Source organism: Myotis myotis, unplaced genomic scaffold, assembly GCF_014108235.1.
Source record: "Myotis myotis isolate mMyoMyo1 unplaced genomic scaffold, mMyoMyo1.p scaffold_m19_p_3, whole genome shotgun sequence".
Classification (NCBI taxonomy): domain Eukaryota; kingdom Metazoa; phylum Chordata; class Mammalia; order Chiroptera; family Vespertilionidae; genus Myotis; species Myotis myotis.
In genome coordinates, this window is record NW_023416335.1 from 116,840,117 (window position 1) to 116,863,705 (window position 23,589).

General features: G+C 45.8%; 1 protein-coding gene across 1 annotated transcript in view; it reads right to left on the reverse strand.

Annotated features, from left to right (window-relative positions):
* Nucleotides 1-1,062: 1,062 nt before the first annotated feature.
* ATP8A2 (ATPase phospholipid transporting 8A2) overlaps nucleotides 1,063-23,589 on the reverse strand; it is a 701,182-nt gene continuing 678,655 nt past the window's right edge. The window contains exons 36-37 of the mRNA XM_036300527.1: nucleotides 13,928-14,019; nucleotides 1,063-6,930 (exon numbers count right to left, since the gene is read on the reverse strand). Coding sequence (XP_036156420.1) covers nucleotides 6,833-6,930; nucleotides 13,928-14,019 — 190 coding nt within the window. The 3' untranslated portion in view covers nucleotides 1,063-6,832. The remainder of the gene's footprint in view (nucleotides 6,931-13,927; nucleotides 14,020-23,589) is intronic.

The window sequence follows — 23,589 nt, forward strand, 5'->3', positions numbered from 1 at the left end:
GCTCCCAAGGCAGTGGACTCTGGCCTGAATGCCATGCACTGTTCCTACAGGGGATGGGTAGAGGTCTCCTTACACTTTTAAAAATAACATAGAGGAGGAAAACTTCCTTTTGGTCTCTTAGGTTCTGCGGCGGGTCTAAGAATTTAACTGAAATAAGGCAGATCAATGGCAGAAAAGTATACAAATTTCATATTTTCACATGTACATGGGAATCTTCAGAAGGACAATGAAAACCGCCCAGAAGCCATTAAGCTCCCAAGCTTATAAGGGAAATTGTGTGCATGTGACAAGACAAAGGCTCTTGGGCTAGCGACAATAAATTGTGGAACAGTGACTAGGGCATACATGGGTGGGGGTGGGGGGTGGGTGGGGGGTGGGGGTGGGTGCGAGGGGACACTAATGGAAAGCCAGGGCTATTTTGGTAGGTTTGTTTGTACATGTCCATTCCAGCGTTGCTCCCCCCCCCCCCCCCATCTCTGGTGATAAGAATGTTCTTGTCTTCCTGATGCAGGGAGGGCCCCATTGTTAGGGGGAATGTACGGATCTACTTTTAGGTGGGAGCAGGAGAGCAGAGAATTTCTCCTGCATCTGGTGACTCTCCAGGGCCTTCAGCTCAAAATGGTCAATATGCCAAAGTGGTATGTTTGGGGAGCATGCTCTGAACCCCTTCAATAACAGTGTCCTGATTTCATGCCTTGACAACCGAATTTAACCTCCCCACATTTCAGCTTGCAAGGAAACTGAGATGTACTAAAGGCAGTAAAGTAATTGTGGGAAGAAGACCTTCTAGGCACATTTTTCCTTTAAATGATCAATCCAGACTCAGCGTGGCCCCGTGGACCCTTTTCTCATGGCGGAGACCGTCCTCTGGGAGTACATGGAGCTCATGTTAATTTGCAATTCAGATCCCCCTGCACTCCTGCCGCTTACCAGCACTTCCTCCAGAGCATATATATGTAGTCTGTACCTGCTGACAAAACCTATGTGTTAGAGTCCAAAGTCCCTATGGCACCAACTGCTTATTAGTGAGAAAAAAATCCAGAATAAAACACGGTCCAATCATTTACTTTAACAAAAGATTTATTTGAAACAGGTTTGTGCAGACATACACCAGTCAACAGGATTGATCAAAGCCACAAATCACTACATTTTCCAAAACCTCTAAAAATACAAGTAAATGCCCTTCATTTGTATTCACTCCAGGAGGGAACCCAGCTCCGCTATAATGTGCTGCTATAATTTAACAACCAGAGGACATTAATAGGATGTGAAAATGGTAACACTTCTAGAGGGAGGGAACAAAACCCCCACACTCAACAGAAGAGCTCACCGCTCTGCTGGGAGCCAATTAGACGTGCCCCCACAGCTCCACTCCTCTCTGCATAACCAGATTAAAACCTCCCCGTCACAAACAATATTTAAGCAATCTGAGCACAGATGTGACAGCAGACAGGAGAGCACATGGCTTCACTTGCATGAAAAAACACCACAAAGATGTTGCCTTCAAACAGGGACCCAGTGACCTGCAGGAAGGGGGATCCACGGAGGCCGCCGCATACCCCTGCAGCTGGCCTGTGGGCACCACCCCTGCAGCTGGCCTGGCTGCAGCTGCTGGCATTGCCCTTCAGAGGGAAGTTTGAAGGCAGGCAGCACCACACACCCCTGAGTTCAGCGATCACTGGCAGCATGGGAGAGTGTCAACCCTTGCATTGATTTTATTAATGAAAAGTCAGAACTGTGTTTCCTTGCCCAGCGATCTATCTGGAAGGAGGAAGGCTCTATGACAGGGCACACTTTCCTTTGCAGTTTTTGTATTGGTGTTTATTGATCCACCTGCACGCCAAGCTACCTCAGGGAACCCAACTGAATCCGATCCCAGCGGAAGTGGGTTCACGTCCTGATCTTTGGGCTCTCTCCGGTCTGGCCCTTTCCTTCCACACTGGAGAGCTTGCCCATAAAAGGCTCTTGATAAGCTCTCTTGACCCATGAGTTTCCTGGGCAGCACTATTTGGATAGTGCTATTACTTCAACTTTCTTCTTCCTATTTCTGTCATAAATCAAAGCTACCTGACAGTTTGTTCCTGACTTTTAAAACGAACAGGACTCCTTTCTTTCTTTAGCCAGGACAGAAGAAATGCCGACGGACTAATCTTGTGTGTTTTTCTTGGTCTGGTGCCTGGGAGAAAGCAGAGTAGATATCTCTAAGGCAACCAAGGCAAGAGATTGTCATTGGAAAATGAGGCAGCCTGGGTGTGAAAAGAATCATTCTTTTGTGTCCCCTAAGTCAGGGGAGCAGAGGTGTTTGTCAGACTTAGCAGCTATGCATCAGGCTGCGGGTAAGGTAAGGGGTGAACTTGCCCCTCCTTTCTGCTTCCATTTCTTTTGTAGCTTCTGGCCACTTCAATTTATGTTGGTTCAGCAGCCTTTCCTTCCCACTGAACACTGCACCCCGATTCACAACTCACCCAACCCAAAATATGAAGAGAGAGTTTCGAACAGAGTACCAGTATGAGCTTGGTATTAGATGAAGCTGCTGTGATGGAGAATGGAAATGTGTACTGTGGAATGATTTGGGGTGCTGAGAAAAGCATACATGAAGAGTACAAACATCAGGTTGAGTATTACAGGTCTATTCCTTTTGAGAATACTTATGAATATATCATTATGGGGGTCTACGACCCATGGAAACCCTTCTAACGGTTCTTCTTGCCCTTCAAGATGGACAAATGGCTGGAGTGAGGCTCAGTATCCTCCCCCAAGGCGACCCTGAGACAAACACAGCGCTCAGCAACAAAGCCAGCGGATGTTGCTTCCGCCCTGCATGGGGCTGTATGCTCACTATCTCCATCAGTACTGTATTGGCCAATTTAATCATTTGCATAAAGAGAGTATTGAGTAAATAGGATGGGGGATGCCACCTTTTGACTTGACCTGATAAACATATTTCTTTGCAAATTATTACTTCAGGCTCTGCTTAACTATAGCCATAGTTTCCCTATTCACATTTTTTTTTATGGTTCCCAGGAGATGAGAGCTACATTTCAAATGCTGAGGCTAAATCACTCCTTGAATTACATTGGGACAATGACCCTGGGCAGTAATTCAAACCCTGGCTGAAATGTGTGCCGTTTTTTCACATGTTCAAAACCAAAGACAACGTTCTATTGCAAACATTCTATTCAACTTATGGTCTAAGACATAAATCCCCAGGAACAAGAATCTGATAGGAAGTTCTCTTCCTATGCTTCAAAACAGTAAGATAAAGGGTCATTGTTATAACAAATGGAGATTATAGCCCATAGCTTTATTTTTTTTAAATGCAACCTTAAAGTCTGTAATATATACATCCATATGCATTTTCAGATGTTAGTTACCTACACTCACTTTTTTTTTTCATTATTCACTGTTTCTTGACAAGCTATTACTGATTTTCACTGCCAGCTCCCTACAGCAAGATGTGAAGCCTTCTCAAGGAAAAGGAAATGTCAACAGAGTTCTCAGCCTTGCTCTGCTGAAACCCAGGCTCCCGTTTTAGGATATTACTCCACGAGTGTTAAAGAAACAGCACCTCCTTTAGCCAAACACAGGTCCTGTATGCTGTACTGATCCGGAAAAGGGCCACATACGTGTGCACCTGTGTGGGAGATGAGAGAAGGTACCGCTGGTCAAGAAGCCTGGAATATTCTGCCTAGAGATAGGATAGACACATCAGCTACATCTCCCAATTATTCCAAAGCCCAGTCTGATCAGTAGTGAAGTACTAATCCCAACAGCGAAGTAGAAATGGTTGGTTTATTCTGCTCTCTCCTCCGCCCCTTTCAATGTGCAGTTTCCACAGCCGCCCTTGCCTGCCCATGCCGGTGGAGAGCTGAATTCAGAGCCTACTACTCCGAACTGTTGGTCTCCCTCTGCAGAGTCTGCAGAATGGGACATGGGCTCAAACAAGAGTCGGCAGTCTGCCTGTGCAACACTAGACTAAGGCTGAGCCTGCGTGGGTTCTGCCCCTTTAGCCCAATCCAGAGACAGGCTCTGTGTGCTGACCGAGTGTGACCTGCCAGCCTGCATGTCACTTACTGTGTGGCAGAGTGACAAGTCCCATGTGGCATTTCCACTGAGCTGACAGCCAGTGTATGCAACTTAGTCCAGTCCACCCTGCTCCCTGGGGAGGAGTTGTGTGCGACACTTTGACCTCAATTTAAAGATAGGACAAATGACACAGCCCCTGAGTCGCCCTGTCTAAATATTCTACATCACACATAGTGACAGCTGCTCCTCCTAGAAACCCAATTTAGTCATCTGGCTACAAGATAGCTTAACTGCATAAGAGAATAAATAGAAAGGCATCACATCTACTGTATTCTGCGTGCGTGTTTCATTATTGCAAAGACTGTTTAGTCTACTTCTCAAGAAAATTAGAAAATATACTTAAATCTCAGAAAATTTGAACTGTATTTAATGTAAAAAGTAAAATAAAAACAAAAAAACCCCAAACACCACACACACACATTCTAATTCACAAATCTGATTCAGAAGGTTTTCAGTTCAAGAGAGAGCTAAGTGTTTGACAAAGAATTGAGCTTGAGTTGCCTCTTTCCAAACAGACTTAGTTTTAAATGAAACCAAATAGTCAGGATGCCTAATGCACATTCATTTCTCACTTTCATTTTTCCTCTGTATTGAGACCATCATCTCTTTGGGTGTGCAACAAAGACATACTAGTACACCTTGGTTTGTGATAATTGTTAGACTCCCCTGCCCTCTGTGATGACAGTTCTTCAATGATTCACTTTGCTGGGTGCTATAGTATTTAAATGTTTCATCACCTTGGGGAGGAAGAAGTGGCAATTTTCTGAGCCTCACCTGTTAATTGCACTGCCTTGCTTCCCCTCAAGCCCTGGACCCTGGTCACCTCTTAACTGAGGGAATCGTTTTCTTAGTTGATGCAAATCATAGTTATTTCAATGCCCAATAAGATGTAGATGTTCTAAAAATAAAGGGTTAGGAAGCAAAGTGCACTATTGTTTTATTTCCTAATCTAGCACAGCCATTCCCAGAGGAACTGTGTCATTGCAGCCAGTAACAGCTGCCCAGAATTATTTACGTTAAGCTATCCAGAAATCTGGTTTGGCAACCAAAGCAGAGAGGAGAGAACGTGCCTCCAGGCTGGTCGTTTATTAAGGGCTCCAGGTGCTCACATGACTGCCTGAAGGCATCCAGGTTCTGTCCAAATTTAGAACAAGGGACTCTGCAGTTTGGAAAGTCAATGACTTCCCTTCCTCTTCTTACACTCAGGGTACTTCCTACTGTGAGCGGTGTCTGTATCTAACACTGACTGAATAAGGAAGGAAACCTTGTCGATATAAAAAAAGGCGGTGGAAATGTTTGGAATTCTTTTCAATTAAAACTGCCTGTCAACATCGTGTTTAACCTCCTGGACATATTAGGCTGATCAGGACATTTGTCTGGGCTTCGGGGCTTGAATTCAGAGTTTCCACTCTGACTTGGTGGGAAGTGTCCTCTATGTTCTCCCTGTGTCTGTGTCCTTGCTTTTTGCTTTCTCCTTCCATGGTCATCCTCCTTCCCACACTCAGGGGCCCTCTCTCTCAGCTGGGTTTGCATATTCTCTCTGGTTCCAGAGCGACAGAGTGATAAGTATGTTCCTTCACTGGGGAGACATGCTCTAAATTCATTCATTTTCCAACAATGAAAATCCAAAATGTGCTCTCAACTCCTAAGAAGACAAGCATGGGGTCTAAGTTAAGAGGATGCTAAAAGTCCAGTAGTCTGAAGGCTGGGAAGTGCGTACTGGGAGCCTGGCTAGCAGGGTCCCCACCAGCGCCCTGACCCGCAGGCTTCCCTGTCACCACAAAGAGGCAGGCAAACTGTAGAACATCTGCAGAAGAGCTGCTTCTTCCCTTTAGTTATAGAAGGAAAAGGGCGGTGGAAGAAGGGACTTCTTGCATCTGTATCTGTATCTGCTGCAGAGAAAGGACGGATGCGGATTCGGGTTGTTGCCCACCAGTGGCCATGCACTGAGCACAGCGGCCAGCCATGCAGAAGGTGTGAGGATGAGGGATCTGGGTGGCACTGGGTGGATTGGGCCAACCCCTTGGGAAGGGTGCAGAAGATGGTGTCGGAACACAGATGGTTTGCCCCACTGGGAATGTGGCTAAGAGTTTCACATCAACATTCTCAGGTTACCAACATATATATATATATATATATATATATATATATATATATATATATATATATAATAGGAAACCATATATTTGTGATTTCATTGTAATCAAGAAATTTATGCCAACTTCATACAAACATAATAGGAATCAAAGCAAGACAGCAACCTGCCTAAAGTGGTCTACATGCTGTCTGTGGACTTTGTCTGTGAGGTAAAAGGACAGGAAGCAAGTGTGTCCGGGCTCCCTGCCACGGGACAGGCTTCTCACGCAACATAAAACTCTTTTATCTCCGCTCCCAGAACAACCAGTACTGATGTTTAAATATCGATGAAACATAATGTTTTTAATTTCACACCTCACAGAGCACAGCTGAATGCTTCATAACAACGTAAACAAAAGTTAGGCCAAGCACTGCAGACAAGTTGGGAGGAAAGAATGGCTTCCCCCGCGGTATATACTCCAGGTTTGCGCGAGAACATATAACTAACAAACCGGTTGGCTAAGGCCACAGAAATGTGTTTTCTCATATTTTGGCTGCTGACACCTGTCTCTTCTGACAAAGATGTTTTAACACTGGGTACAAAAACTGCATTTCTTCCCCAGGATCAATCAGGAAAACTTGACTCGTAGTTCCTCCTCACTTTCCTGTCTTATTTCCGCTTTGATTTCTTTTTGGTGGTGTCATAAGCACGAACAACTTCTTCCTGAGAAACGGCTCCATGCTCTTCTTGAGAGAAGGCGTACCCATCTGAAAGAAGCGCACAGGAGGGAGTGGGTAAGGGCAGAACCAGGGGAGCGCACGAGGTTTGGAAGAAGCTGCTTTTGAGGAGACTACAGCTGAACTGGTGGGAGTCTGAGACGGGGAGCCTGTGACCCAGAAGGGGAGCATGGGCAGTGTGGGTGTGTGGTGGCAGGATGCAGCCTGGTGGGCTGGGTTGAAGGGTTCTGGCTGCTGATGCTGGGATGGGAATGGCTCTGAGGGGCGGCCTCCCATTTAGGAGCTGCAGTTGAGCTCAGCCTGGGAAGCATAAATAGTGGGTCACTGGTCCATGTCTGCACTTTCCCACCACCAATCAAGTTGTTCTGCTCTGGAAATGTCCCAATGCGCCTGAAGCTGCAGGCCGGCCAGGTAATTTATGAAGCTGTAACCTGCTGGGGAAAACATGCACCAGCTCACAGTGAAAGCTGGTAAAGGGCACATGACGTTCGGAATGGTCCTGTTTCTAAATTGGGCTGATTTGGGCTGGTAATAAGAAATTACAGTGGGTAACACATCTTATTTTTGTGTAAAGAAAAAGATCACAAGATAAAGGCAAGAGGAATTTAGTGATTGGCCCTGTGGCCACAGCAAAACTGGTTCTTACAATCAGCTCCAGTAATAATAATAGAAATAATAATGATAATCCTATATAATAAAAGCCTAATATGCAAATCGACTGACCAGCAGAATGACTGGTTGGCAGGGGGCAGGGCTGGCAAGCAGGCGGCACCAGGCCAGCCAGGATGGGTACCAGTGGGCAGAGGGAGGTGACAGTGATCAGGGGGAGGTGGTGACCAGCAGTGGCGAAGGGACAATTGGGGGGGTGGGGCCAGCTGCTCACTGGCCTGGCGCTGTACCCTGATCGCCCCACAGGTTGCCTCCTGCAAAGGCAGGATTGGGCCTAAGCCATCAGTCGAACATCCCCTAAGGGCTCCTGGTCTGCAAGAGGGCGCAGGCTGGGCTGAGGGACCTCCTCCCGCCCCGAGTGCATGAATTTTCATGCACTGGGCCTCTAGTAATAGTAATAATAGCAGCAGCAGTCAACAATTATTAAACACTGTGTGTACCAGGCACTGTCCTATGTACTGTGCACAAATGACTCATCTATTCCTTTCAACAGCCCTATGAGATAGACGCTAGTGTCTTCCCATTTCACAGATGGGAAAACTGAGGCATGGATTGATTTCATGATCTGCCCAAGATCATAGACCTAGTGAGTTGCAGTTTGGAGCCAGACCCAGGCAGTGTTTCTGCAGGGCCCACACTTTCCTGCATCACCAGTTCTTAAAAAGGTTTAGCAATAGTGGGCTTTCCTTCTTAATTGGTTCTGCCCACAGATAGGACATTTATAAGACGCCCTCTCTGTTGGCTAACCCTTCTGGCTCAGGTGTGCAGAAAAGTCCCACAGCTGGATGAGACATTCTGACCAAGACAACATAGTAAAAGCCTAACAAAGGTGACTCCTACCCAGGCCTATTTATGACTGATCAATAGAGCTGTTAGTTAATCATCATAGTCTTTACAGGAGAAAAAGAAATCAGAAATTCTCCCAGATTATAATTATTCTGCTCAGACATCTGCTTAAAAAAGAGTTTCTGGAGTATAAAGACATATAAAAACAATGTGTGAGAGAGTCTTTGAGGGGATGGAGAAGAAGAGACTTCAAAAGATTCTCAGGTGACTTCCTACTCTGTGTATGCCCACAGACTCAGAGCTCTGTCCCTGGGCTAGCTTCCCAGTTCTTCTGGACAGCCTGCCTTTCAGCACCACCTGAGAAAGCCCAAGGGCAGGAGGGCCACCCTGGGAGGCCAGGGCTGGTCTCCAGAGGTGGGCTTGGGGCCTTCTGAGGACATGGCTGGGCAGCAGGGAGCGGCTGGGTGTGAAAGCCGAACAAGCAAGCAAGCCTGACCCAGAACAGAGAGCAGTGTTCCACAGGGGACTCTTGTCTACTCGCTCACCTCCATCTCTAACAAAATCAAACCCACAAACCCAATTCCACTCTGTGTGGGAGCCAGAGGAAGCAGCCACCCCCTAGGCCAGTGTGATCACAACCTGGCTGGGTACTGAGCAGGCATGTCACATGTCTGGAGCAGAAACACAGAAGCAAGCCTGGAGAGGGGCTGCTGGCTTGTTTGGGCTCTTCTCCTGACCCCTCCCCCTTCCCTCCCCACCTCTTCCTCCTGATGCTGGGCTGCCAGCCTGTCCCAGGACAAGTGCTCTTTGTGCAGCATCTTCATTGCAGTCCTAGAAGAGACACCTTTCCTAGGGATGTTCAAAGAAAAATCTAGCAAATAACACTGTCTCCTCCTGTAACAAGACTGTGTCCTGTGGTCCACTGGGACACTTCCTTCTGCAGTCTTTGAAAGGCAACGTTTCTAGTAAACACACGCTGTTTCCGGGAGGGTGCCCAGAGCAGCTGTCTTTGGATCCAATGTGCTGCTGGAACGACAGTCCTGCCAGGGCTCTGTGCTCCCCAGGTGGATGCTTCTCACCCCGACAGAAATGGCTCTGGTCCCAAGTAATGGGAAGGCCTGGGGAGTGCTCTTCGTGAACCTGCCTGGGGCAGGTTGGGCTACTGTATTCTCCACCCTGCAGATGGCTTTCCCAATCTGCTGGGCTTTCAGCATGGAACCGGACCCCGGGCTGAGTTCTAATCCCTGCCTGGCAGTAGCTTGGTCACAGGACTGTGGTCTCTTTAAGCTTTCTAGGTCTCCTTGGTTTAGTTTCCTATAAAACAAATGGCCTGGACCAGGTGAGGTCCGGGTTCTCACAGCTCTCGCCCTGGCTGGCTGTCCCCAGGCCACAGAGCACTCCGCCTCCATGCCAGAGAAGAGCGCCTGTCTCAAAAGTCAGTCCAAACAGAACAACTGCCACCTCTCTTTTTGGATGTGTGTTTTGGGGGGAGAGGGGCGGAGGGGAAGGAATAAAAGGAACTTGTTGAGACATTGTTTGGGAATGTCCCTTTGGGAAAGGCATCTTAGCATTTGGAATTGTCCACTCCCTACTAACCGGAAGGAGCAAAAATCTGGCCTTTCATTTGCTCTGTTTTTCATTCATACCCTGCCTGTGCCTACTGGGAAGCCAACCGCGGTGCTTTTTCTGCTTGTAGCTCGATGGTGCCCTTGCTTCTATCTGCCTCACTGGCATGAGGTCCTTGCAGTGGGATTACTCCTCACTCAGTTTCCAGCAGAAGAGATGGCAGAGAGGGGCTCCTGGTCCAATAGCACATCTCTTCTCTTGGGGTGAGCAGAGCACCCTGAGGTCACTACCTTACTGCCAAGTGGTTTCTCTGCCAGTTCCTATTAGTTGCATCCACCATCATGTTTCCAAAATTTTGTGCATTAAGACTTTCTGAACCAGACTTAATCTCAACTGAGACTTAAAGTAGACTTTGCAATTCAAAACTAAAAGGAGGATGGCCCAATAGGATTACCCTGGGGGTGGAGATAAACTACTTCCCTCTCAGAAACCAGGTCTGGCTGTAGTTAGAGTCACACTGGAAGAAGTTTCAGTGGGACAATGGCATTTGTGAGCCCAAAGTGGGGCTGCACCCCTCAGCGGACAAAGACACATCAGTTCACCAGCTTCTGCCTGACGAGCATTAACCTGCCCCTGGCATCCAAACAGGAAGCTAAGAGGGAGCCCCCAGCTCTTAGCATTTCCCACTTTCATTCATCTTTCAGGGAGTCCTGACAGCCAGAAAGTACTGCCGGGGCCTGGAGAACGCGCTCACTGGTCCAGCTCTGAACTCTCCCTGGCTGGCCTCCTAGAGCATCTGCCTCCACAGCCAGAGTCTGAGGACAGAATGAGGTAGGTGGAAAGAGATGGAAAGGCAGGTGAATCTCTTAGTTATTTTGTCTAATAGGACATTTGGTAAAGTCTATAAAATTATGTCATTTATTTCATTATTTTGGAATAAAACTACCCTTAAGTAGCATTCTTTTGAATCTGAGCTCTGATAATATTTTTTTTGTAAAAAAATATATTTTATTGATTTTTAAGAGAGGAAGGGAAAAGGATAGAGAGTTAGAAACATCAGTGAGAGAGAAACATTGATCAGCTGCCTCCTGCACAACTCCTACTGGGTATCGAGCCTGCAACCAGGGTACATGCCCTTGACCGAAATCGAACCTGGGACCCTTCAGTCTGCAGACCAACACTCTATCCACTGAGCCAAACCAGCTAGGGCACTGATAATATCTTAATGAAAGTAGCAGTTTTCTTCCTGGAAAAATATTCCTAATAGCAGAACTGGGGCATACCATGGACGATAAGGGTATTAGACCATATAGGAAACACTGATCTTGTGTGTTGGTTGGTGGCTCATAAAGAATCAAAAGTACTTCCAAGATTAGAGTTTTTTCCCCCAGTTTCCTGGGAAGACTGAGACCCAAGACAGCTGATGGTTAGACCCAGGAGGACATGTGGGTGCCCAGACAAGCTGCGCAGAACTTCTCACATCCAAGGAACAGTTTAAACTGCTTGATGGCCTCGTATAGTTGTCAATGACAGAAACATTCTATTATCAACCAGGTATTACTACTCATTTTGGGGTGCTTCTTAAATGTGCTGTGATTTCCAAAGCTTTTTCATTTCTTGTACTTGTTCATTAAAATTCTTTTGTCCTTCAAAATATTGAGAATTCAGCAAAATGTTTAGTCGTTGTTTTAAGGTATGTTATTACTCTCCCACAGGAGTTCTCGCTTGGTTCTTGACCTACACAGTTGACTCGAACAACATAGGCTTGAACTGTGTGAGTCCACTGATATGTAACTTTTTTCAATAAATCCTCTAAACATATTTTCTCTTCTTTATGATTTTGTTAATAACATTTTCTTTTCTCTAGCTTACTTTATTATAAGAATACAGTATCTAATACATATAACATAAAAGATATGTGTTAATCAGCTGTTTGTGTTACCAGTAAGACTTCTGGTCAACAATATTATTAGAAGTTACATGTGTTGAGGGAGTCAAAAGTTACATGCAAATTTTCACCTGGGGTTGGCACCCCTAACCTCCCACTGTTCTGGGCCGACTGCATCTATTCTTTCTTGGTTACTTTGAAGCATATGTAGTTTGGAAATCAGCATGTGTTTCCCTGTGTCTGCTACAGAGAAGGCGCTTTACATCCATCATTGGGAAGCCTCATAAAGACTAAGTAAGCTCATATTATTATAACCCTGTTTTTCCCCGGAGGATAACACAGAAGTTTTGAGAAATATGTAAGTTGCTCCCAGTTACTCAACTATGGCAGAAAAAAAATAGTGATACCTAACATTTATTGGACTCTATATTGTCAGGCACCATTCTAGGCACCTTATGATCTCATTTAATCCTCCCAACAACCCCAGGTAGATTCTCATATCATCTCCATTTTACAGATGTAGAAACAGAGAGGTCAATTTGCTTACGATGACAAAAGCGTTGCCCAGACAGGACAGGACTGCAGGAAGCTCAGCTCCAGAGGTGGACCTCACACAACTCACTCCTTGGACTTCCCTACCAAGCCTCCTGATTTGACCACTCTCTCGGATCAGAGACACCACAACTGTGATTCTGATTGCTAGGCCACACTGGGCCAGTTACTGAGCCTCTGCCAGGTGCTCTTGGGGCTGACACCACCTCTCTCCAGGGGCAGTGGAGTATTAACGGACACACCAGGGAGGTGAGGCCCCACATGGAGCTGGCCTCAGTGGGAAAGTGAAGAGAAGAAGTGGATTACTGAGAGGACTGCCATTCCACCCTTCCCTTCCCTCTCTGTATTGTCAGACACCATTGACATAGGACCTTGAATACCTGGCCTATGGATGCCGTGATTAGTTTCCCTAAGCTGTTCTTGGTCTACCACCGCTTCCTTCTCATCTCCTCGGGAGTAACGGGAAGCAGGAAGCGAGGCCTGGGTGAAGAGATGACATATGAACGTGTAAGAGGAAGTGTGGTGGGAGAGATTGGCAGGTTCAGAGGTGTAGGGGCCCACAGGCCTACAGGGCTTGGCACAGGAAACCTGCATTCTAATGATACCCCTCAGCTGGGAGCCCAATGGCTGGATTGCTAAAATGAGCCCACAGCTTCCCCATGAACTCTGGCAGGGACCCCATCTGCTTTTATGGCCTCCTTTCCTGCTCCTTTGGGCTCCATTGCAACCCCAGAGACCCTGCTCAGATCAGATGCCTTTGGCAGAAACCAGACCAGGGCTTTAGTGGTCAGAGTGGGGACACTAGTGCTAGACTTGGGGTGGCCTTCCTGGATAAAGCAGAGACTTTTTTCCCCAGTGATTGGCATTGTTTTAATTAATATACTAATCCTATATAATAAAACCCTAATATGCAAATTGACCAAATGGCGGAATGACTGGCGGAACAACCAGTTGCTATGATGCGCACTGACCACCAGGGGGCAGACGCTCAATGTAGGAGCTGCCCGCTGGTGGTCAGTGTGCTCCCGCAGGAGGAGCACTGCTTAGCCAGAAGCTGAGCTCATGGCTGGTGAGCGCAGTGGCGGTGGTGGGAGCCTCTCCTGCCTCCGTGGCAGGCGGGCAGTAAGGAGTGAGGGGTCCTGGACTGCAAGAAGGCACAGGCCAGGCTGAGGGACCCTCCACCCCAGTGCACGAATTTCGTACACCGGGCCTCTAGTGTTAAATAAAACCCTGCATATTGCTATCTTTGGGGAAACCAATTTAAAAGTAACATTACTTCAACCTTAGAAAAAATGCTACCGGGAGGCTGACAGAGGATCTTAACCACATCAGGATTTTAAGTTTAAGAATTTTGTCATTCAGGCATTTGATTGGGTCCCAGGGAACTACCTATATGCAAGCTGTACTTGCCTCAGGCCAAACACACGAATTTCACTTCTAAACGCTGTGCTCCAGCTTGGCAGCTGTCTCCTTCCCTATTAACAATGCCCAGGCCTTCATTAAGCTTCCCACCTTCCTGCGTGGGCCAGGTCTTGCTGGCCTGCATCGGCTGCAGTGACTACTTACGTGGGACACTCTGCTGGAGGGAACCTCCTCGGAAGAGAGTTGGGGGCGTCTTCCTGCTGAGCCTCCTTAACAAGTGGTCCCGCTCATTCATCCTGCAGGTAAATCAAACATGTCAGTCTCTAATTCACCTGGACACATCTCAAAGGTTCTGGTTGAATGACTTCCGGTTGTAAAATAAAACAAACAGGGGGGGAAGCTTCCTTCCCCACGTCAAGACAAATGTCCAGTTTTGCACGCCGCCCGCTGTTGACGGTAGATGCTATCTCGACACTTGGAGTGCACAGCCCTCTCTTCTAAAAGGCGCTCTGTGTTCAGCCGTCCTGTCCACAGCGCCTCAGCCCTCTGCCTCCCTCTTAATTGAAGTGCACTACAAGTGCCCTTTCATACCGGGCAAACCCTGGCTTCCCGGAACACTTTGGAAGAAGTGATCTGTTTCTATGGTAAATGTCTTAAAAGCCTCAATCCCACCTGCAGCCTCCTTTCCTAGAGCCAGTAAATGGTACCAGGGCCAGGGCCTCTCCCCGGTGCCCCAGGACTCTAGCAGGAGACAGGCTTCTTGCCACAGAATCTGATGCTTATTATGAAACATAATAAAAATCAAGATGAATTTTCTTTGAAAACATAAGGATCGGGAGCTCTTCCTGCCTTTCCAGAAATTATTCCCTCTAAGGCGGCCACAGCTGTGAACAGACATGGAGCTATCCCGGGGGACAGCCATCTTCATTCTTACCAACCGAGTGGGTGCTTGAGAACTGTCCAGGCGGCCAGAGTGCTCTGATTCTTTACCATCACGCTGCTTGCTCCCAAAGAGATTTCAGGTGCACAGCAGTTTGCCAGTGCCCTCTATTATGGGGTGAATTGTGTCCTCCCACATTCATGGGCTCAATTCCTAACCCCCAGCACCTAAGAAAGTGACTGCATTGGAAGATGGGATCTTTAAGAGGTGATTGTGTTAAGATGGGGACATTAGGGTGGGGCCATAATCCAGTACGACTGGGGTCCTCATGAGGAGAGGAGACTAGGACACACGCAGAGGAAAGACCACGTGAAGACAAAGGAAGAAGACGGACATCTACAAGCTGAGGGAGAGGCCTCAGGAGAAACCAAGCCTGGCCACACCTTGATCTTGGACTTGCAGCCCAGAACTGTGAGATAGTAACTTCCCTTTGTTTAAGCCCCCGTCTGTGGGATTGAACTATGGCAGCAAATACACCCCGATCTGCTGTCTGTGGGGACTTGAGGGTTAAGGAGCTGCGTTGCTTGTGATCCAAAACACCTCCCCTGGCCCTGTCCATGAGCCTCAAGCCCGAGGAGTCCACGTCACCACTCCCCCATGGGCCTTTTAAAGAGGAGCAGAGCCCTGGGTATTCTTAGTAGTTCTATGAGCTGAAGTTCATTTTGCACTTGGGTTTCCAGAAGAGAGCATTTTCTGATTCTCTTGGTTGAAAGGACAATGTTTGACTCATCACCAATTAAGGGTGAGCCTGTGCTAGATAAACTTGGCAGTGTCTGACAGTTCATGAGAAAGTACACTTTTTCTACCCCTCACACTGGCTTTCCCTTCCCTCTCGTATCTTTCTCTCCCATGGGCTAAACTGATCTCCCTGAGCCTGCTGTGCAATTGCCCTGGAACTCAGGGCTGAGCAGATGAATGAGGAGGGAGCCTGTGAGTACGAAGGCCCTGTGTGGCCACTGGTGCCTGACCATCTGCAGCTCCAGGTGTTGGCTAGTTGCAGGACTTTGGGAACATGACGAAGTCTGACCCTGGAAGGCACTGTGTGTAGAAGTGCTCCCTGAAGGCTGGGCTGGAGGTTCCTGGGGCATCCTTCCCAGCCTTCCTGGTTGACAAGCATTCTCTCCCCAGAAACCAGGGGACAGACACAGGGCTATGCTCTGACACCAGGCCCATCCTCTACCCTGGCCATCCCTGATTCCGCTAACATTTCAGGAAGAACCACATATGTGGGAGGGACTTTTGAAATCACACAGAGACTCAGCCATGACAAATAAAAAGGCACTTTGCTGGCAGTGCTTTTGTCCCTGCCTCTGTGCTAGATAGGTGTTCCCAATTCCCTCGTGGAATGGTGGTCTCTCTCTCTCTCTCTCTCTCTCTCTCTCTCTCTCTCTCTCTCAACCTTCCAAACACACAGAGATAGTCAGAAGCCAGTACAGTGGTTTTAGCAAATGGTAGCACCACCCTTAGACACCATGCTTCCGAGGGACCCACTCCATTCTGTAGCTCTTCCTCCCACATGGTGAGGGGTCCATGAGTCAAGGAGACAGGTCTACCCAGAGCCTATGCCTGTCTCCCGTCTAAAATATTTAAGACCCTAGAAGTTTCTTCTCAGTGACTCCTAAGCTGGCACCCAAGGCTAACCTGACCTCCTTGCTAACTCCATTTCCCTAAAAGTAGGCCATATAGCTAGTGTGCACACTCCCTGCCCTGAAGGAGTGGCCAAGGGGTGGTTTCCTTCATGGGATGTATGGACAGCGCCCCCACATGTGTGCACAGGTCCCTTCCCAGTGCAGGACTGAGCCAAGGTTGGCAAGTGAAGGTGAAATACCCAAGTCAGCTAACTCTTCCCTGTGCTACCACTCTCTGGCTCAGACCTGCAAAGAATCTGGGAATCACCAAGCACTGCCATCTTCATGAAGCTATTCACCGAGGTACAAATCTTTCATTGAGATACACAGCTATCTGTTACATTGATTTATAACTGTCACATACTTAGACATGGCATGTACTTTCCATCGTACTCCTGCACCAAATCCTGCAAATGTCAGGAATGAACCTGGTTGTGAGAACTACTTCAGATTTTAACCAAATAATAAAATTTCAAATATAAAGTCCCCTTACACTCCTCTCTGATTCCATTCTTCTTCCTTCTACTATAATAAAGTTAGAAATAATCTTTTGTTCATATTTAATACTTTGTTCTATATAAATGCATTCACATTAATATACAATTTTGTTTTAAAATATGTCTAAATGGAATTATTTATTTTATACTTCTAGTTTATCCTATTTTTGCTTTTCTCCTTTCTTATTGTCTTTGCATTATCTACTCATGTAGAGGACAAGTTAATCTCTTTTCCTTCTGGACACTTAAAAACAATTTTTTTTATTGATTTCAAAGAGGAAGGGAGGAGAGAGAGATTCGAACATCAATGATGAGAGAGAATCATTGGTCAGCTGCCTCCTGCACGCCATACACTGGGGGTAGATACTGCAACCCCAGGCATGTGCCCTGACAGGGAATTGAACTGGGACCTCCTCGTTCATGGGTCAACACTCAACCGCTGAGCCACAGCGGCTGAGCCCTTCTGGACACTTTTATAATTCTCTTTGTTTTTGGTGTTGTATAGCTTTATAACAACACTTAGTATGACTAGGTATAGATTTTTTTTATATTCTTCTCATTAGTCATTTGGAAAATTTAAGTCAACTAGATAGCACTTAACATCTATTAGGATGGCTATAATAAAAAACAAACAAAAAGCAGAAAATAACAAATATTAGAGGGAATGTGGAGTAATTGGAACCCTAGCACATTACTGGTGGTACTGTAAAATGGTGTGGCCATTGTTCTTCAATAAGTTCAGCAGGGAGTTACTGTATTAGCCAGGAATTCCACTCCTAGATATACACCCAAAAGAATTATAATCAGAATAAAATAGATACGTGTACACCAATATCTGAAGCAGTATTATTTACAACAGCCCCCAAATGGAAACAATTTAGATATCTATTAACTGATAAACAAAATATTGTATATCCACACAGTGGAATATTATGCAGCCATGAAAAGAAATGAAGTACTGATATATGCTACACATGCATATACCTTGAAAACATTATGGTAAGTGAAAGAATATAAACCAAAAAGGCCATGTATTGCATGATTCCATTTATAGGAAATCTCCAGACCAGGCAAATATGCAGAGACAAAAAGAAGAGCAGTAGTTGCCAGGGACTGCAGGTTGGGAGTGTGGGGGAGGGGAATGGGAGTGACTGCTTAAAGCTTACAAGGTTTCCTTTTGGGGAGATGAGCTATGTGCTAGGATTAGACCAGCCGTGGGCAAACTACGGCCCGCGGGCCGGATCCGCCCGTTTGAAATGAATAAAACTAAAAAAAAAAAAAGACCATACCCTTTTATGTAATGATGTTTACTTTGAATTTATATTAGTTCACACAAACACTCCATCCATGCTTTTGTTCCGGCCCTCCGGTCCAGTTTAAGAACCCATTGTGGCCCTCGAGTCAAAAAGTTTGCCCACCCCTGGATTAGACAGTGGCGATGGTTCCACAACATTGTGACTATACTAAATGCCACTGAATTGTACACTTTAACATGGTAAATTTTATGTTATGTGAATTGTCTCACTGTATTTAAAAAAGGAAGTTCAATTAAAAAAGCAAAGAGGAGGGGAAGGGCCCAGAATTAAGGCATATTCCCTCCCATCGCCTGTACTGTTGGTTTATTTCTCCACTGGTGGAGTGAGAAAGTGCTTTCTTTGATTTTTTTTTATCCTAGCTTAGTAGGTATCTGACTGGGACGTACAGATAGGAAATGCGCATGCAAACAAAAATTCACCAGTGGTACATGCATTCTTAGTGCCTCCCAAATAATAGTGATGAAACTCAGTCTCACACAAGTCCTTCCACCGACTGTCTAGAAGCTGACCTGAGGAGGCGGTGTGCTCCTGTCTCCAAAACTGAGCAGTGTTAAGAAGGAGTGGAGAGCTGAGAAGCCTATGTTGGGAAGTAATAAACTCTTTTGTCCACAGTTCTGTCAGGAGGCTATTCCTGCAAAAACTGCACACGCATAACTGCCAAAGCTCAGGAGCATGGAGAATATAACAAATAACTGCAAATTTGTTGTTAAATCTTGTCAGTAGTTATAGCTGATAGGAACTGCAGCTGACATCTCAACAAATCCAAAAATACATAGGTATTTTTAGAAGCTTATTTTTTTAATTTTTTAAAATATATTTTATTAATTTTTTACAGAGAGGAAGGGAGAGGGATAGAGAGTTAGAAACATCGATGAAAGAGAAACATCGATCAGCTGCCTCCTGCCCACCCTGCACTGGGGATGTGCCCACATCCAAGGTACATGCCCTTGACCGGAATCAAACCTGGGACCTTTCAGTCCACTGAGCCAAACCGGTCAGGGCTAGAAACTTATTTTTAAATGAATGCTGAACTGCCTTCAAAACATAAATCTAATAGGTTCCTCAAGAAAAAAGCTTGTCCAAAATTCCTTTTCCTTGAGGCAAGGCCAAACATCTACCAATTGATCAGTGTGGAAATTCTAACCTATTTTTAAGGATCCCTAGAAAATGAGATTTCACAGTTTCAATTGGTAACTTATTTTACTAATTATAATCTAAACATTAGGAAATGAGGACCTTTTGGGCTCATGTGTATTCCAGACCTACCCAGGCCTTTGTAGAATCATTTAGTTCAGTACACTTATGTACAGGGTGGGTTAAAAGTGGTGTACAGTTGTGAGTATGTGAAACAGAGTTTATTCTTATATTATTTTAAAAATATATATTTTATTTATTTCAGAGAGGAAGGGAAAGGGAGAGAGAGATAGAAACATCAATGATGAGAGAGAATCATTAATGGGTTGCCTCCTGCAGGTCCCACACTGGGGGTTGATTTTTATGGTTTCACATCAAGCCCACAACTCAGGCATATGCCCTGAGCAGGAATCTTACTGTGATCTCCTGGTTCATAGGGTGATGCTCAACCACTGAGCCATGCTGGCCAGGCAATTCTTGTATTATTTCTTATTAATTATAGTATTATTTCCCATATGAACAACTGTAAACCTGCTTTTGCCCCATCCGTTAATAAGGGAAAATAACAAGAATAAAACTAAATAAAATAGGTTTTCCATGCAAACATTCCAATAAGATAGGAGTTTACATCCTGGACTAGGAGCCCATCATAAATTCTCTTCTATTATATGGTGGTAAATTATTCTCCTTTTTTCTTTCTTCCAATTCATACCCAACACATTTTTATTTTTATTTTTGGTGGGGGTGCTTTTTGGGGTTCAAATTTCCCTACTATGTCCTTTGTACTTTTAAAAAAAATCTTTATTGTTGAAAGTATTACATATGTCCCCTTCCCACCCCCCCCCCCCCATTGACCTCCTCTAACCTGCCTCCACCCCTGCCCCAGGCCTTCACCACCCTACTGTTTATGTCCATGGTTTATGCATACAAGTTCTTTGGTTGATCTCTTGCCCTCCCTCCTCCTCCTTCCCTCTGAGATTCCACAGTCTGTTTCATGCTTCTATGTTTCTGGATCTATTTTGTTCAAGAGTTTATTTTGTTCTTTAGATTCCACATCTGAGTGAGATCATGTGATACTTGTCTTTTTCTGACTGACTTATTTCACTTAGCATAATATTCTCCAGGTCCCTCCCTGCTGTCTCAAAGGTTTTTACTGCTGCATAGTATTTCATGGTATAAATGTACCACAGCTTTTTCCCCCCACTCATCTAAGAATGGGCACTTGGGCTGTCAGATCTTAGCTATTGTAAATTGTGCTGGTATGAAAATAGGGGTGCATACATTCTTTCTGATGGCTGTTTTGGGTTTCTTAGAAGTGGGATCACTGGGTCAAATGGCAGTTCCATATTTAATTTTTTGAAGAAACTCCATACTGTTTTTCACATCAGTCTGCATAGTGGATACATCAGTCTGCATTCCCACCAGCAGTGTACTAGGGTTCTCTTTTCTCCACATCCTCGCCAGCACTTGTTATTTGTTGATTTATTGACAGTAGCCATTCTGACAGGTGTGAGGTGATACCTCATTGTCGTTTTAATTTGCATCTCTCTGATGATTAGTGACATGGAGCATTTTTCATAAGTTTCTTGGCCATCTGTATGTCCCCTTAAGAGAAGTTTTTATTTAGGTCCATTTTTTAATTGGATTGTTTATCTTCCTTTTGTTAAGTTGTATGAATTCTTTATATATTTTGGATATTAAACCTTTATCAGATGTATCATTGCCAAATATGTTCTCCCATACAGAGTGTTCTCTTTTCATTTTGTTTGTGGTTTCTTTTGAAGCTTTTTATTTTGGTGTAGTCCCACTTGTTTATTTTCTCCTTAGTTTCCTTTGCCCTAGGAGTATCTGCAGACATATTGCTATGAGAGATGTCTGAGATTTTGTTGCCTATGGTTTCTTCTAGGATTTTTATGGTTTCATGATTTACATTTAAGCCTTATATCCATTTTGAGTTTACTTTTGTGTATGATGTAATTTGGTGCTCTAGTTTCATTTTTTTTTTGCATGTATCTGTCTAATTTTCTCAATACCATTTATTGAAAAGACTGTCTTGACTCCATTGTATACTCTTGTCTCCTTTGTCAAATAAATTGAGTGTAATGGCTTGGATCAATTTCTGGGTTCTCTGTTCTATTCCATTGATCTGAGCCTGTGCATGTGCCAGTACCAGGCTGTTTTGATTACAGAGGCTTTGTAGTATACTTGATACCATGTCTTGATACCTCCAACTTTGTTCTTCTTTCTCAAGATTGCTGTGGTTATTTGGGGTCTTTTCTGGTTCCATATAAACTTTTGGAGTATTTGTTCTAGATCTGTGAAAGATGTAATTTAATAGGGACTGCATTGCATCTGTAGATAGCTTTGGGTAGTATGGACATTTTAATGATGTTAATTCTACCAATCCATGAACATAGTATATTCTTCTACTTGTTTATATCTTTCTCTGTCTCTTTTTTCCCCCATCATCTTGTAGTTGTCTGAATACAAGCCTTTTACCTCCTTGGTTAAGTTTATTCCTAGGTATCTTAATTTTATTGTTGCAATAATAAATGGGGTTGTTTGCTTAGTTTCTCTTTCTGAGAGTTCATTATCTATACTAATAATAGAGGAATATGCAAATTGTCTGGGATGCCATCACAGTAACAGTAACGACCGAACAGCAGGTTGTATGGGGCGACAAGGCCTGCAGGGGGTTAGTGAGGGACGACCAAACAACTGAAAAGCAGGCTGCGTGGGGTGACCAGGCTGGCAGGGGAGGGCAGTTGGGAGCAACCAGGAGGCAGGGGGGCAGTAAGGGGCAACCAGGCTGGCAGAGGGGGGAGCTGGGGGCAACCAGACCAGGAGGGGGGGGCAGTTGGGGGTGACCAGGCCGGCAGGGGGGGGAAATTGGGGGACAGCAGGCCAGTGGGGGGGGGCAGTTAGGGGCAATCAGGCAGGCAGGCAGGTGAGCAGTTAGAAGCCAGCAGTCCCGGATTGTGAGAGGGATGTCCGACTGCCAGTTTAGGCCCAACTGGCAGTCGGACATCCCCCGAGGGGTCCTGGATTGAAGAGGGTGCAGGCTGGGCTGAGGGGACTCCTCCTCCATGCACAAATTTCATGCACCCGGCCTCTAGTTGGTATATAAAACTGCCATCAATTTCGGGGTATTAACTTTGTTTCATGCTACATTGCTGAATTCATTTATTAAATGTAGTAGTTTTTTGGTGGAATCTTTAGGGTTTTCTATTACAACATAATCTCATCTGCAAATAATGAGAATTTTACTTCCTCTTTTCCAATTTGGATGCCTTTTATGTTTTTTCTTATCTATCACTGTGGCTAGGGCTTCCAGTACTATGTTGAACAAGAGTGGTAAAAGTGGGAATCCCTGTCTTGTTCCTGTTCTTAGGGGAAATGGTTTTAATTTTTGCCCATTGAATATGATGTTTGGTGTAGGTTTGTCATATATGGTTTTTATTATGTTGAGATATGATCCCTCTATTCCCAATTTGCTGAGAGATTTTATAAAAAACTAGAGGCCCAGTACAAGAATTCATGCATGGGTGGGGTCCCTTGGCCTGGCCGGCAATTGAGGTCTATTGGGAGGCCAGTCGGCTGGGGGGAGGGGCGGACCCCGGGAGGTTGGCTGGCCAGCCACCCTAATTGAGGCATATTGGGGGAGCTGGCCAGCCAGGGTGAGGGGCTGTGGGAGGTTGGCCAGCTGTGGGAGGTTGGCTGTGGGAGTGCACTGACCACCAGGGGGCAACTCCTGCATTGAGCGCCTGCCCCTTGGTGGTCAGTGTGCATCACAGCAACTGGTTGACTGGTTGTTCCAGTCATTTAGTTATAACAGTCACTTAGGCTTTTATATATATAGACTAGAGGCCTGGTGCACAAAAATTTGTGCACTCAGGAGGGTCCCTCAGCCCGGCCTGTGCCCTCTCGCAGTCTGGGACCCCTCAGGGGATGACCACTGGCTGGCTTAGGCCCACTCCCTGGGGGATTGGGCCTACGCTGGCAGTCAGACATCCCTCTGGCAGCCTGGGAGCCCACGGGGGATGTCCACTTGCCAGTAGGGAGCAGGCCTAAGCTGCAGTCAGACATCCTTAGTGCTGCAGAGGAGGCAGGAGAGGCTCCCACCACCACCACTGTACTGGCAGCCGTCAGCCTGGCTTGTGGCTAAGCAGAGCTCCCCCTGTGTGAGTGCACTGACCACCAGGGGGCAGCTCCTGCATTGAGCATCTGCCCCTGGTGGTCAGTGTGTGTCATAGTGACCAGTCATTCCCAGTCGTTCTGCTGTTAGGGTCAGTTTTCACATTGTGCTTTTATTATATAGGAGTGCCTGGACAGCCTGGGTGAGGAGCTAATG